The sequence below is a fragment of the Cucurbita maxima genome, unplaced genomic scaffold (assembly GCF_002738345.1).
Source record: "Cucurbita maxima cultivar Rimu unplaced genomic scaffold, Cmax_1.0 Cma_Scf00106, whole genome shotgun sequence".
NCBI classification, from domain to species: Eukaryota; Viridiplantae; Streptophyta; class Magnoliopsida; order Cucurbitales; family Cucurbitaceae; genus Cucurbita; species Cucurbita maxima.
The window spans coordinates 20,376-36,397 of NW_019272122.1; the positions used below are offsets into that span (position 1 = coordinate 20,376).

General features: G+C 34.5%; 1 protein-coding gene across 1 annotated transcript in view; it reads left to right on the forward strand.

Annotated features, from left to right (window-relative positions):
- The window catches only part of LOC111473152 (glycine-rich cell wall structural protein 1.0-like), a gene marked incomplete at its 5' end in the record, with an annotated part of 32,704 nt that extends 19,304 nt beyond the window's left edge, over positions 1-13,400 (forward strand). Inside the window, one exon of the mRNA XM_023118705.1 lies at positions 12,993-13,400. Within this exon, the coding sequence (XP_022974473.1) occupies positions 12,993-13,400 (408 nt within the window). The remainder of the gene's footprint in view (positions 1-12,992) is intronic.
- Between the last annotated feature and the right edge of the window lie 2,622 nt (positions 13,401-16,022).

Genomic DNA, 16,022 nt, shown 5'->3' on the forward strand with positions numbered 1-16,022 from the left:
TATTTTTAACTACCCTTGAGATTTAGAGTATCACATTAGAACCCTAAGGTGTAGAGAGATGATGATAAGCGCCAACAATGTTGGATTTTGCATAGCTAGAGGTTCTTCTTGAATCCTTGCAAACGTTCACAAATAGATTAGTGTACGTCCTACCTCCTCGTATACGTAAGCTTCTAAAATATAAATGTAAGCTCCTAACTCCTCGTATACGTCCTACACTTCCGTTGGTGGTTAGTTCCTATTGGATCATCTGACACATTTGTTAGTATTTCACAAACATAACTAATTTTCAACTATTTGTGAAATACGGCTTAAAATGATCTATTTTACCTTAAACGGGGTCAAAATTAAGTTCGAGAGGGTCAGAGCGGTGCCGAACAGGTACGAAATAGGTTTTCCAAGCCGAATAAGCCACCGCGGAGCTAATTGAGCTGCTGAAGCCAAGGGCTTTTGCGCCAAAAGCTGACATGTAGCACAATCAGGAGGCGATGAGAGTGCAGACGATCTTGGGTTGTCGGGGTGCAATCACGGGTCTAGGCTAAACTTTGTTGTTGGGCCGCGGTTTGTTTCGGTGGGCCTAGGGTTAAATCATTTGGCCAAGAGGGTTTGGGCTGGTGACGAATTAGGCCGAGGCGTGGACCGGGCTAGATCGAGGTAATGACTGTCTTTGGGCCGAGGGGTTTTAGGTTGTTGGTCGAAGCTCGGGTCGGACTTTGTCTCCCTCACCCGATTACTAGAGAGTTTTCTGACAACTCGATCTCTCTCATCGATCACGTTGTTCCGACAGCCTTTTTCCTCCTTTTTTCTTTGTTTTCGAGTCTCCTCCTCTAAATCCCGTTTATGGTGTTTGTTTGGTTCGTAAGGGCCTAACACTTTCGGATCTAAGAGTATTCAGAAATCTGACGTTCTGTCTTCCTTAACCGACGGCGTACGACGTGTAAACAACATCGAAATCTATCCTCGGTGTGTGTAAAGGTCTCTGGGACTGTTTTTGTTGTGTAAATCAGAGGTTTTTACATGGCTTTCGTAAGGTTTGGCTTCATCGGAGCTTCGTTGGTTCCCTCTCTCTCTCTCTCTCCCTCGTTTTTCTCACTATTTTTTCTTCTTGCAGGTGTCTTGGAAGTGGCTGAAGGTCGGGTTTGGTTCTCGTGGTGATCCCGACGTCGGACGCGCTTCGTTGGTCCTGTGCAAACGAAAACTCCGATGTTCACCGAAGTTATCGGTCTTGCCGACAACCGCAATTCTTTTTATTATTATTTTATTTTTTATATTTGATCCGTTAATTGATGATTTAAACTAAGATTTTGGGTGGTAAATTGTAACGACCCTATTTTCCTACTGAAATAGAGTCGCTACCATATGCATGATGTGCCCCTTTTTATGCCAAAACATTTATTTTAAATAGTTCATAAATGTCATGGAATTATACATTAAAAATAAAATCCTTAAACCAAACCAACAACATTTAAGAAATGAAAAATAAACAAATTAACACAAACTAGGAAAGAAAACAATATCCTATATTAATCTAAGACTAATAAGTAAAATAAAAATGTAGCTACCCTAGTACCGGTTTCATGATCTCTAACACGACAGCGCTATCATCTGTACAAGGGTGTCTTGCCTTTACCTAAAATGTAAAAGTTGTACATGACTCGAGTATTTTAAGAAATACTCAGTGAGTAACCCATTATTGGGCTCATTGAATGCAATCACAGGCAACATGGGATACCTATCCTTTTATCATAGCATATCATGGCCTTAGGCAACTTTTCCATCTCGTTAAGTTTGAATATGTAGTACTTCTCTACACCTTTCCCACACATGCGAGCATGGGTCCACTAGGCGAGCTTGCACGCTCCTTAGGCTGGCTTGTTGGACCAACACTCACTAACGGGCTTTTTGTGGAATAATAGAAAGGGAAAGGACCCTCAATACATCATGGTAACCATAATGTCATAAATCATATATCATAGTGGAGAAGTATCACATATCACACAAAAATGCATAAAGTCTCCATACCTTATGGTCATGACATAATATGTGATGCAAAACAAACCTCTAATGTCTATAGTAAATACATTAATTATGCTTACATAATTCCTTTTAGTTTCCAATTATATAACTCAGCTTCCATAGCATTTTCTATATTAATTTCCTATTCTATCACTTAGCTTGCATAGTATTTTCTATAGACGTTTATGCATTACAACATCCAAATATCATATAATTTTTATACATCATGGCATGATCATATTATAACGTCGTTTATCATGGTATGACATAACTTCTCATGGTGTAACATGACATAACATATCAAAACGTAACATATCGATACATAGCATCACATATCATTACCCAACATAGCTTATCGTCGCCTAATATCACATAACATAGTATGACATATCATATTATAACATAACATCAATGATTTATCATAATGACATATCATATCATATCAAATCATAACGTCTCATATTATATCATAACGTAACATCACATAGCATAACATACATTCAAGCATATTAGTCATGCAGGAGTCACGAGACACATGTCATCATACATATGACAATTCTTCTAACCAAACTAACCGTGGAACCACTTACTTGGTTGGCGTAGACTAGAGTTACTAATTTTTTTTTTTTTGTACAGTCTAACTATGCTTCTTAAAGTCCAATTCAACCTCAAATCTATCTTCTTAATGATATCAATTAATTGAAAATTATGATTGAAGTGGACTTGAGGTTCTAAATTTTATTAAGTATTAACAAAATTTTAATTTTAAAATTAAAATTTAATATTTTTTAATATATAAATATATCTAACAAATATTAATAGCGGAAATTCTCGGAGGGTGGGGCCCCTTGTTCAAGACTTGGAGTAAGTACTTAAGGGAACAACCTCTCTACTATCCCTAAAAGCGGGTAGGAGTGAATTCCATCTTACACTCTTGAAATGGAAGGCTCATTGAGTCGGCGAACTCGAGCCACTCTCACCCATAAAAATCTAAGGATAATTTCGAATAAACAGGAGTTCATAGTTAACTCAGGATTATGATCGAGTTACCTAGGTCATCGAATGAAAAAATCAGTCTCAACAGTAAACGACATTATAAAGTGAGAGTGATTTTCTTCATGGTTCTAGGATAAGGTACTCAGCCTTATCCATGTACTATAGGTTATTTTGACTATATACTTTAACTTGATCCACTCTTATGTCTTCACATATAGTTCAAGTAATCATAATATATCCAGAAAATTCTTAGTTTATTGAATTTAGATTAATGATCATAAAATTCACTTTATTCAATAACAATCTTTACTGAATAAACATCAATAATAACTTTATTGAAAATAGAATATGTCTTTGTTTACAAACTATGAGTTTTAGGATATAAAACCCAACAGGGAGGTGTTAGAGAGCTGCACTGTCACAGAGGGTTGTCGTTCTAGAGTGTCAGTCCGTTGTCGGTCTTTTAGAGTCTTTTGTATTTCATTTTATATTTGTAATTCCTTTTGTAATAATTTGAAACAAAACTTTCTCTCTCTTTTGTTTTAATTAAATGGTATTTTTATCTTTTATCTTTTACCTTACTTTTCTTTCCTTTTCCTTTCTTTTTGTTTATTTGTAATTCCCGATTTTTAATCTGATCTAAGTCTAACTTTATTTAGGACCTAACAGTGAACTTTCAAGAGTTTTGGAGCTCGTAATTAGCCAAAAAAATAAGCTTCGAAGGGCACGATTCATTCCCGTAAGTTACCACACGGACGAATTTATGAAGTAATACTTGTAGGGTACGCTTGGTTTTGCATGCATGCTAGAGCAAATTATCCCTAGGTGGCTAGATCTAAAGATCTTCTGTACTTATAAAGTTAAATTTATATCCGTTGGACTTGCAGCCTTTATGAGATTTAGTACTCGATGTTTGTATGCTTGCTGGACTATCTTTCTACTGCTTTTATCTGTTCATACTATGTGGGTGAACTGGAGGATTTGTGTATATGCGCTCTGGGTGTTGATGGATGATATTTCCCTGTTGAGCTTGTATGGCTGTATGTGTTGTTAATCATACATAAAATTATGTTGAATGATTAGGTGAACTTAAGATATGATTGATAAGTTGTAGTGTTGAGATATGCCTAGGGTGAACTCTTGTAGGGATTGAGTTGAGTTTAGTTAGGGGACCCTTCTGATGTGACAGTCTATGGTGTCGTGAGCGATGCTTAGAGGGAGAGACCCTTTAACCCTGGACTGTTATGGACTTGGAAGTCTTGATTGATTGATTCCGAAAGCCAAGGCCCCTAACTAAATATTTTTAACTACCCTTGAGATTTAGAGTACCACATTAGAACCCTGAGGTGTAGAGAGATGATGATAAGCGCCAACAATGTTGGATTTTGCATAGCTAGAGGTTCTTCTTGAATCCTTGCAAACGTTCACAAATAGGGTAGTGTACGTCCTACCTCCTCGTATACGTAAGCTTCTAAAATATAAATGTAAGCTCTTAACTCCTCGTATACGTCCTACACTTCCGTTGGTGGTTAGTTCCTATTGGATCATCTGACACCTTTGTTAGTATTTCACAAACATAACTAATTTTCAACTATTTGTGAAATACGGCTTAAAATGATCTATTTTACCTTAAACGGGGTCAAAATTAAGTTCGAGAGGGTCAGAGCGGTGCCGAACAGGTACGAAATAGGTTTTCCAAGCCGAATAAGCCACCGCGGAGCTAATTGAGCTGCTGGAGCCAAGGTGATAAGAAAAGGAACCACTACAAGGGGAGTAAGATTCGGATTACCTTGTTGATCGAATATCTCAAGGCAAGAACATTGTTTGAGATTCGAATCACTCCACAAGCAAGATTGATCATGTCGAGCTTGAATGATTCTACATGCAACCTAAACTACATAGAATTGCAAAGAAACTTAGCCATTGGCTAAAGAAGAGCACAAATGCTTCTTTTTACTATATTTTTCAAGTCTACCTTACACATACAACATACATGGCTTTATATAGCCTCAAAATGAAACTACTAAAGTCATTCCAAGAGTTGTAACATTGATACTTAATGACCATAATTAACCATTATGTAATTGTAACCTATAGTAAATAAAGTCTTAAAATACATAAATGAAATACAATAACTCTAAATTGTAACCCACCCAAAATTTATAACAATCAAACTTCATTATTCTTCAATGTGGCATGAATTGAAACATCTTTTGATAATTTTGACAACCTTTTCTTCACATCTTCATTGAAGTATATTGTATGATTGATGTCTTTTGGTTCATATCACAAGGGCTTTTTGCGCCAAAAGCTGATATGTAGCACAATCCGGAGGCGATGAGAGTGCAAACGATCTCAGGTTGTCGGGGTGCAGTCACGGGTCTAGGCTAAACTTTGTTGTTGGGCCGCGGTTTGTTGCGGTGGGCCGAGGGTTAAATCGTTTGGCCAAGAGGGTTTGGGTTGTAGCTTCGAGTCGCGGGTGATGAATTAGGCCGAGGCGTGGACCGGGCTAGATCGAGGCAATGACTGTCTTTGGGCCGAGGGGTTTTAGGTCGCTGGTCGAAGCTCGGGTCGAACTTCGTCTCCCTCACCCGATTACCAGAGAGTTTTCTGACAACTCGATCTCTCTCCTCGATCACGTCGTTCCGACATCCTTTTTCCTCCTTTTTTCTCCGTTTTCGAGTCTCCTCCTCCAAATCCCGTTTATGGTGTTTGTTTGGTTCGTAAGGGCCTAACACTCTCGGATCTAAGAGTATTCAGAAATCCGACTTTCTGTCTTCCTTACCCGACGGTGTACGACGTGTAAGCAACGTCGAAATCTATCCTCGGTGTGTGTAAAGGTCTTTAGGATTGTTTTTGTTGTGTAAATCAGAGGTTTTGACATGGATTTCGTAAGGTTTGGCTTCGTTGGAGCTTCGTTGGTTCTCTCTCTCTCTCTCTCTCTCCCCCTCGTTTTTCTCACTATTTTTCCTTCTTGCAGGTGTCTTGGAAGTGGCTGAAGGTCGGGTTTGGTTCTCGTGGTGATCCCGACTTCGAACGCGCTTCGTTGGTCGTGTGCGAACGAAAACTCAAATGTTCACCGAAGTTCTCGGTCTTGCCGAACCCGCAATTTTTTATTATTATTTTATTTTTTATATTTGATCTGTTAATTGATGATTTAAACTAAGATTTTGGGTGGTAAATTGTAACGACCCTATTTTCCTACTGAAATAGAGTTGCTACCATATGCATGACGTGCCCTTTTTTATGCCAAAACATTCATTTTAAATAGTTCATAAATGTCATGGACTTGTACATTAAAAATAAAATCCTTAAACCAAACCAATTCTTTGGTATATTAGATATAGAATCTAACCATCAAAATCACAGGGGTCAAGGTCGGCCAGTGAGAGGGGGATAAGCTTCATCGTCGAGAGGGAAAAAGCCCGGAATCAAGAAACCGAATAATTAAGAAATGAAAAATAAACAAACTAACAAAAACTAGAAAGAAAACAATATCCTATATTAATCTAAGACTAATTAATAAGTAAAATAAAAATGTAGCTACCCTAGTACCAGTTTCATGATCTCTAACATGACGGCGCTATCATCTGTACAAGGGTGTCTTGCCTTTACCTAAAATGTAAAAGTTGTACATGACTCGAGTATTTTAAGAAAAACTTAGTGAGTAACTCATTATTGGGCTCATTGAATGCAATCACAGGCAAAATGGGATACCTATCCTTTTATCATAGCATATCATGGCCTTCGGCAGCTTTTCCATCCGGTTAAGTTTGAATATGTAGTACTTCTCTACACATTTCCCACACATGCGAGCATGGGTCCACTAGGTGAGCTTGCACGCTCCTTAGGCTGGCTTGTTGGACCAACACTCACTAACGGGCTTTTTGTGGAATAATAGAAAGGGAAAGGACCCTCAATACATCATATATCATATATCATATTGGAGAAGTATCACATATCACACAAAAATGCATAAAGTCTCCATACCTTATGGTCATGACATAATATGTGATGCAAAACAAACCTCCAAAACAAACTTCTAATGTTTATAGTAAATAGATTAATTATGCGTACATAATTCCTTTTAGTTTCCTATTATATAATTGAGCTTTCATAGCATTTTCTATATTAATTTTCTATTATATTACTTAGCTTCCATAGCATTTTCTATAGACGTTTATGCATTACAACATCCATATATCATATCATTTTTATACATCATGGCATGGTCATATTATAACATCGTTTATCATGGTATGACATAACTTCTCATGTTGTAACATGACATAACATATCATGACATCACTTTTTCATTATTTCTAAATTATGTTTGATAGTAAAACTTAAATTAAAAATATGTCAATTTTTATGCTGATTGATCGTTCCATCCAAGTATTGTTTGCTATAATATTATATTATCTAGGTACACGAATAATAATAATTTCTCATATCTTTCATTTTCCCTATCTCTCGGTTGTACACTCTATTTCTCCCCCTCTATTTTACCTTGTTAGGTTCACAATTATTTTTGCCAATTTTAATCAATTCTTAAATTACATAGACAATAAAAGATCGATTTCATGTCTCTCCCATCTTTTCCATATCTTTGTATTTCCTCTGTTGTTATTTTAACTTCTATTTTTCTTCTCAGTTGTACACTCTGTTTCTCTCCTTTTGTTTTACTTTTGTTAGGTTCATAATTACTAGTCCTGTTTTTATTTTATTATTTTCCTTCTATCGCTTGTACACTTCGTTTTTATTTTATTCTATTTTCCTTCTCTCTGTTGTACACTTTGTTTATCTCCATTGAGAGTTTTAATAGATTCTTGAATTACACACAACAAAAGACAAAAGGAATTTCATATCTCTCATTGTTTACTTGTCTCTGTATTTATTCCGTTTTTCTTAAAGTTTGTTCACAATTATGTTTGACCAATTTTAACAATTTTTAAATTATATTGAGAATAAAAGACAAAATTTCATCTCTCATTTTTTACTTTATGTGTTTCTCTAGTTTTTTTTTTTTTATTTGGTTCACCATTTATCTCTGGCCAATTTTAATCAATTCTTATTTCTTTTTCACTATTTTAATGTTGGATCTTCATTTTCTATAACCAATAAAATGATAACAAAAATCTAAATAATTAATACACTATAAAAGAGAAGAAATTATGAACTTTTCTATTGATCTCCTCTTGTTAAATTGGATCTACTTTTCTTTTTCTCTTTCAAGTAAATCAGACTATCTTGTTTCATTTTCTTTTTAAAGGAATGACAACATCTCTTTTGTGAAAATTATCATTTTTTGTTTTTTCTTAGGAAAATTGTCCAACAGTTGAAGTAGCATTGAGAAGAGATATTTGGGGGAAGAAGTTGTCTCATACGTGTGGAGGGATGAAATTAGTTACAATTTTATTATTATTGATGGCTTTTTTAAGCTGGTTACAAATATTATCCTTGATTTTTAAAACTAACTTTTCAAAAATTTAATTTTTAAAAATTTTAAATAAAAATTTGTATTCCTTCTATCTTTATCTAAAATTGATGTATAAACTCTATTTTGATATAATTTAAACATATACATATACCTATACATATACATACATAAGTAAGTACATATGCTTTAAATATTTTGTTTTAGTTCACCATTTGTGCTTTAGGAAAACTCCCATATCAAACACAAATTTGGATAAAAATCCTCCCATTTAGATACCCAATATTGTAGGAGATTGTTAATTAATTTTTATGGAGAATATGAAGTTAAAATTTTAGTATATCACATTGAATGCTTAGAAAATGCATGCTAAATAGTTGTTGTCTATTACAACTAACTACCTAAAATTTTTTACTAAATTTAAGGTAGAAATATTTCTTTTAAACTTTCAAAAAACTTCACCTTCATCTTAAAACACAGCCATTGAAGTCGTGGTTTGAAAACACCTTTAAAAGACGACACAACAAAAGACTAAACAAAATAAATAAACATTTAAATTAAATACATCTCATTCTAACCTAAGTGTATGAAAATAAATACGACTACCCTAGGCATGTTTCACGGTCTCAAGTTGCGATGCCGTCGTCAACTGTACACGAATGTCTTGCCTTAACTTGAAACAGAAGTGGCTTAAGTATTTAAATAAATACTCGGTAAGTGATCCCACTACTGTGGCTTTAAATGCAAGAACATGTGAATGCAATGACATGACCTATCTTTTCAGTCTATTTTCCTTCGGTACTATTCTAACGGGTAACTTGGATGTGTACCATATACTCTATGCACAGCCCATACGTGTGAGTATGGACTCACCAGTCAGTTCGCACACCACTGGGCCACTTTCCTTGTCGTGTGAGCATACTCTGGGAGTTACTTAAACTGGACACCGTTAGAATTAGTAACCATCACGTCAACATTAGGTTAAACATAATGTTTGTTTTCATGCTTGACAGTCGTAGCATTATGATAAACATAATAAATGTTTTTTTGCTTGGTCATCGTAGCATTATGATAACCATAATGATTGTTTTTCTACCTCGTAACATACATGTCCGTACTATCGTGAAGGGTAAGGGGTATCCCCCAATGCACGAGCACACAATAATGCATGAGGTACCAACATTTTTCCATTTTCATTATCATTTACTACAACCCTGCTAGCATGTCATACATATCATATCGTTTCTCATATCATTTCACATATCGTTTATCATATCTTTTATGCATACGTCGGAGTTGTATTTCATGTTAGTTCGTTGTTTTGCATGTCAATCACATCATATCATTCAAATACATAAATATTTCATTTCAAGCTTACCCGAGAATGCACAATGATTATTTTCTATCAATTTCTTTTTTCCATATGGAATTTTTTCTTGGAGGGGTTAGCAAATTTTCTAGGACAAATTTGGATCTCTCCATTCTAAAATTCTTCTTTGTTGTTCGTGTCATTGTATATTATTGCATGAAAAGGTGTACATGATTTTAAATAAAATAAGACCAAATGCAAATGAAGATGAACAAGAAACTATGTGGCAACGTGCACTACACGAAAATAAGATTTATCATCGATCACATCCTAATATGCACTAAAACCAATTGGCCTCCCTAATATGCTGAAATTAACGACATCCAAGTACGATTAATTCTCATACAAAAGTTGACTACCTTTCGTTGGGGCATGCAAGTTGTTCACGACAAAGAGTAAAAATAATGACTAGAAAAAAATCTATCATTCCAAGGAAAGTAATGCAATTATGTAAGTGCATAAATGAAAAAAAAAAAAAAAAAAAACTAACTTGGTTTCCTTGGAGCTTGTTACCTGTTTACCGTTTGTCAGCTCCCTTTTCCTTAATTGTTTTTTCAGTTATCCATTGTCAAAGAAATAATTTTGTGGGTGGAAATAATATTGTGAAATCTATCCCCTATATATCAAATAGCTCTACTTCTAAGACGTAGTTCAAGCATATGTTCTCAATAGATGACTTTATTGATGAATTTTTTCTTTCCTATAATTCCAGTGATTAACATATCTTACGAGTTCATCCAATTCTGATTGCTGTTTAGTGCAATTATTCAAATTATTGTCTTCTTCTTGTTGCTGTTTTCAACTATCAGCTATTGGATTCTTTGTCAATTTATAAATTGTTGATCGATTCTCTACTACAGCTGGATATTTTACGTTGTCATTGATATTAAATTCTATTTGTTGATCATTCATTTTCAACATTATAGTTATGTGGTGGACATCTACAATTGTTCTTCCAGTTTTCAAAAATGCTCTCTCCAAGATAATTGGTATTCATGGTTCGCTTCATAATCCAAAATAATAAAACCTGGTGGATATATGAACTTGCCCACTTGAATTAGAATATCTTCTATTTTTCCTTCTAGATGAGTGAAAGATCGGTCTGCTAGTTGGAGGATGACATTTGTTGATTGTATAAGACTTGTCTCTTCCATGAGACGTTTTGATAGTTTTTCCACCCTGAATTATAGTCTTTGAGAAGGGATTATTTTTTAGATGCCTTATTAGCTTGATTCTTCACATAAAAAATTGATGTTATATTACTCGACGTTAATCAAAACTTTGTTCTTCTCCACATTATACACAAGATTCAGCTGCTGTTTGGGGCATTACAACAGCAACTTGGACGGGTGCTTTATTCATGGAACCTTCTCCCAATGCTAGATTTTGTAGAATATTAGTCATCGAAGCTAATTAAGCGTTGATAGAGGATAAAGCATCAACTTCAAGTACTCCTCAAGTCTTCTTTTCTGGATGGCTTCTCACATCAACCAATTGACAATTATTAATCAAGCGTTGATTGTCAATTGCTCCCCATGAAGACCTTCATCATCATACTGTGCGCGTCCCCGCTCATCATCATTAGTGGAGAATTATCCCGATATATATGAACACACAAAATGCACGAGATCCCCACAGTTTTCATTTTTAAATCATCTTTAAGACATAACGCTATACACCATTCACTTATTATTTTAAGTAACATGCATGCATTGGCATTCATATATTCATCATCATTAACATTAACTAGGGTTGTGTCTTTGAAAACTTGTCGTCATAATGCATTGTGGCATTTAATACATGCACAACATCTTAATATGGAAGATTGTCATATTAAGGCATTTCATCATCATACGTCTCATCTTCTTATTATTATGCATCATCGTCATCATGTCAACGTCATGTACATCATCACATCATCATATAACATCAATACATCATCATTTAACGTCATCACCTCATCATATAACATAAAGCATAAATGACACGTGCAAGGGCCACTGGACACGTGTCGTCATACATAAGACAATTCTTCCGACCGAGCCGACATAAAGACCACTTACCTGATTAGCTTAAGTTGTTGTCATGAATTTATCGTTAATGAAAGTTTGATTCTGTCTTTTGAAATCCAAGTTAACATATGTGTGCTCATGACATCAGTTTCAAGTTCGAACTTTCATGTAACAAGTTTATAGACGGAGTTAACCATTTTTCTAGAAGATATAAGCTACTGTCATATAAAAAAATTTGATGAATTTATTTTATGTTAGAGTATTATCTACTTTCTAGTCTTATAATATTTCAAATTCAATTATTTTTCCATGACCATAGACCTCAAAATTGACAATTCTAGTCTCCTCCTTTTTCTTTTAATTTTATTAACAATTATCTTTATCCCATTTTAATCCAACAATAAAAGACTTCCATTTTTTATTCTCCTTGCTTTTAATTCTTTTTGTAACTATTTTTCAACAATTTTAATGATTTTTTTTTCCTCTGCTTTTAATGGTCTTTGTAATTATCTTTATTCAATTTTAATAGATTCTTCTTTTTTTACCATTTTAATGTTGTTGATCATGATTTTCTAAAATGATGGTAAAAATCTAAATAATTGAAATAGAGTAAAAGAGATAGAAGATCTAAAATTTTTTTTCTCTCTCTCAATTAAACGGGTATAAAGTCTTGTTTTCCTTTTTCTCTCTCACAGTAAATCTTACTATTTTTTCTTTTCTTTTTATTGCCGATCATTATGTTGTTGGAGGAGGTGTTGCAATAAAATAAAATAAAATAAAAGTGAATTTGAACTTAAAATTCTCCTTTTATTTTTTTAACATTTAATTTGATTGAAATTGTAAAAAAAATAATAATAATAAATCAAAATTGTTGTAATTTTAAAACTATAATATTTTTTCATCCAAATATTATTACAGAAGTCCTTAGACGTTCAATAAATTAAAAATATTAATACTATTTTTGAAAATTTATGAATATTGTTAAACGTGAAATAAAGTTGTATTTATATAATGATAAACGTATTATTAAAATAAAAGTAGTGATCATAACATTTCTATGTTACATTATTAAAGGGCTTGAATTAAAAATGTTCATCTCTTATTGAGAACATCTCTCTCACCAATAGCTTATCTTCTCTAGCGTGGTTGATCTTCTGTACAGTCTTCACATCATTCCATTGGCTACGGCGGAGGGGGCGGAGAGGGGAAGAGAAACGCCGCCGGGGGTGGCGGAGAGGGAAAGAGAAATGCCGCCAGAGGTGGAGATTTAAAGAAGTTTCGCATAGGTGGTGGCGGAGAGGGGAAGAGAAACGCCGCCGGAGGTGGAGATTTAAAGAAGCTTTGCATAGAAGGTGGCGGAGAGGGGAAAAGAAACGCCGCCGGGGGTGGCAGAGAGGGGAAGAGAAATGATGCTGGGTGTGAAGATTTAAAGAAGCTTGGCACAGGAGGTGGCGGAGAGGTGAAGAGGAACACTGCTGGAGGGGGCGGAGAAGTAAAGAGGAAGGCCGATAGAGATCTACGGGAAGGCTTCAGGTCTAGCGATGAGTCAGCAGTGGCAGGAAATGGATGAAAGAAAAGTGGAAAAATGAATAGCAGAGAGAACCCTAAAAGATTCATTTTTTGTTCTTTCTTTTTTTATGTTTGGTGATTACGAAGATGGTATGAAAATCTATTGCCAATCTCAAAATATTTATAGGAATAATGTACCTTTTCAAATAGTAAATACTAAATTTGTCTTTTAAAAAAATAATAAAAAAAAAACAAAGAAATTTAAATTAAAAAAAATACTCTTAAGTTTTTATTAAACTTCTCATGAACTAAAAATGCACTTAAATTTTTTAAAAAAATTAAAAAAATATTCTTATAATTAGTTAGGATAGAAATGGTTAATATTTTGTTTTAAAAAAGTGCCTTCAAATTTTCATAAAACTTTCATACATACAATTAATTTTTACCAGTTGGATGAAGTTTAATTATAATAAAGTTTCTTTATAACTGATTTAAAATTAAAAATAAAATAGACTGAAATGGTTAGATATTTTTTTTTACTCGACATAATTAGTTTCCCAAAATCATTTGTTACAATAAATTAGGAAAACTCAACTTAAAATAATATAATTTATTACTACATTTCTAAATTAGTTGTTCACTCGAGTTTATATAGAGGTGAGATTTAGAGGTAGAATATTTAGAGGTAGAATATTTGTGTGACGATAAAATGGGTTTGCTTAAAAATGTCAATATGGTTTATGTCCTCTTGTTGTTCTCTTTTGTTGCTATTTTGTCTCAATGGTCTCGAGGCAGGTGGAGTGGCAATGTGCTTTCTTTAGGACTTAAAAGGCATGTCCTAACTAGACTAAATCCAACAACATCTCTTGAAACGCCTCCATTGGGTCTAGGCACTAAGAGACATGTGCCAATTGGCCTAAATCCAACACCTCCTCCTGAAACGCCTCCATTGGGTCTAGGCACTAAGAGACGTGTGTCAACTGGCCCAAATCCAACAACATCTCCTAAAAGCCCTCCCTCAAGTTTAGGCACCAAGAGGCGTGTCCAATTGGACCTGATCCAGCAACATCTCCCGAAACACCTCCATTGGGTCTAGGAGCTAAGAGACGTGTCCCAACTGGTCAAAAACCAACATCTACTGACAGCCCTCCCTCAAATTTAAGCACCAAGAGGCCTGTCCCAACAAGACATAATTCAGCAACATCTCCCAAAATGCCTCCATTGGGTCTAGGCACTAAGAGGCGTGTACCAACGGGCCCAAATCCAGCAACTTCTCCCAAAAGCCCACCCTCAAGTTTAGCCACCAAGAGGAAAATCCAGCAACATCTCCTGAAAGCCCTCCACCAAATTTAGGTACCAAGAGAAGTGTCACACGACAACATCTCCTGAAAGCCCTCCCCATAATTTAGGCACCAAGAGAAGTGTCCAACATCTCCTGAAAGCCCTCCACCAAATGTAGGCACCAAGAGAAGTGTCCCAAGATGACCAAATTCAACAACAATTATGGAACAAAACTTTCTCTCTCTTTTGTTTTAATTAAATGGTATTTTTATCTTTTACCTTACTTTTCTTTCCTTTTCCTTTCTTTTTGTTTATTTGTAATTTCTGATTTTGATATTGATCTAAGTCTAACTTTATTTAGGACCTATCAGCGAACTTTCAAGAGTTTTGGAGCTCTTAATTAGCCAAAAATAAGCTTCGAAGGGCACGATTCATTCCCGTAAGTAACCACACGGACGGATTTATGAAGTAATACTTGTAGGGTGCGCTTAAAATCTATCTACCGTTTGTCAGCTCCCTTTTCCTCAATTGTTTTTTTTTCAGTTATCCAATGTCAAAGAAATAATTTTATGGGTGGAAATAATATTGTGAAATTCTGAGTTTCAAAAAATTGATTTAAGAATACTTAGAAAGCAATATGCTTTAAAATTAAGCATTGAACGATAAAACGATAGTGTTAGGATGACTCTAAAAGTAAGGATTATGATAGATTGATAGAACGATAGCGTTAGGATACGTTCCTGTAAGGATATGACTAAGGTACGTTCATGTAACGATATGATTATGATAGATATAAGTATGTTAAGGCTATTGATAAGTTAGAGAGCGATATGACACAAAATGTTTAAGGTATGATATGATTATGATATGACATATGAATGACGGATATATATATATATATATACATATACATATATTTTGTGATTTGATATGAAAATGATATGAAATATGTGATAATTGACATGTTTATGATATGATATATTGTGATGCGATATGTTAGGGTATGATATGTAAATGATGCAAATTGTTATATCTGGAAGCATGGAATGCTATGATATAATATATTTATGTAATTTGAATGATATGATGTGATTGACATGCAAAACGACGAACTAGCATGAAATACAATTTCGACATATGCATAAAAAATATGTGAAATGATATGAGAAATGATATGATATATACGGAATGCTATCGGGGTTGTATTAAATGATAATAAAAATAGAAAAATGTTGGGACCTCATTTGTTATTGTGTGTTCATGCATTGAGGATACCTCTTACCCTTCACGATAGTACGGACGTGTACGTTACGAGGCAGAAAAACAATCATTATGGTTATCATAATGCTACGATGACCAAGCAGAAAAACGTTCATTATGCTTATCATAATGCTACGACTGT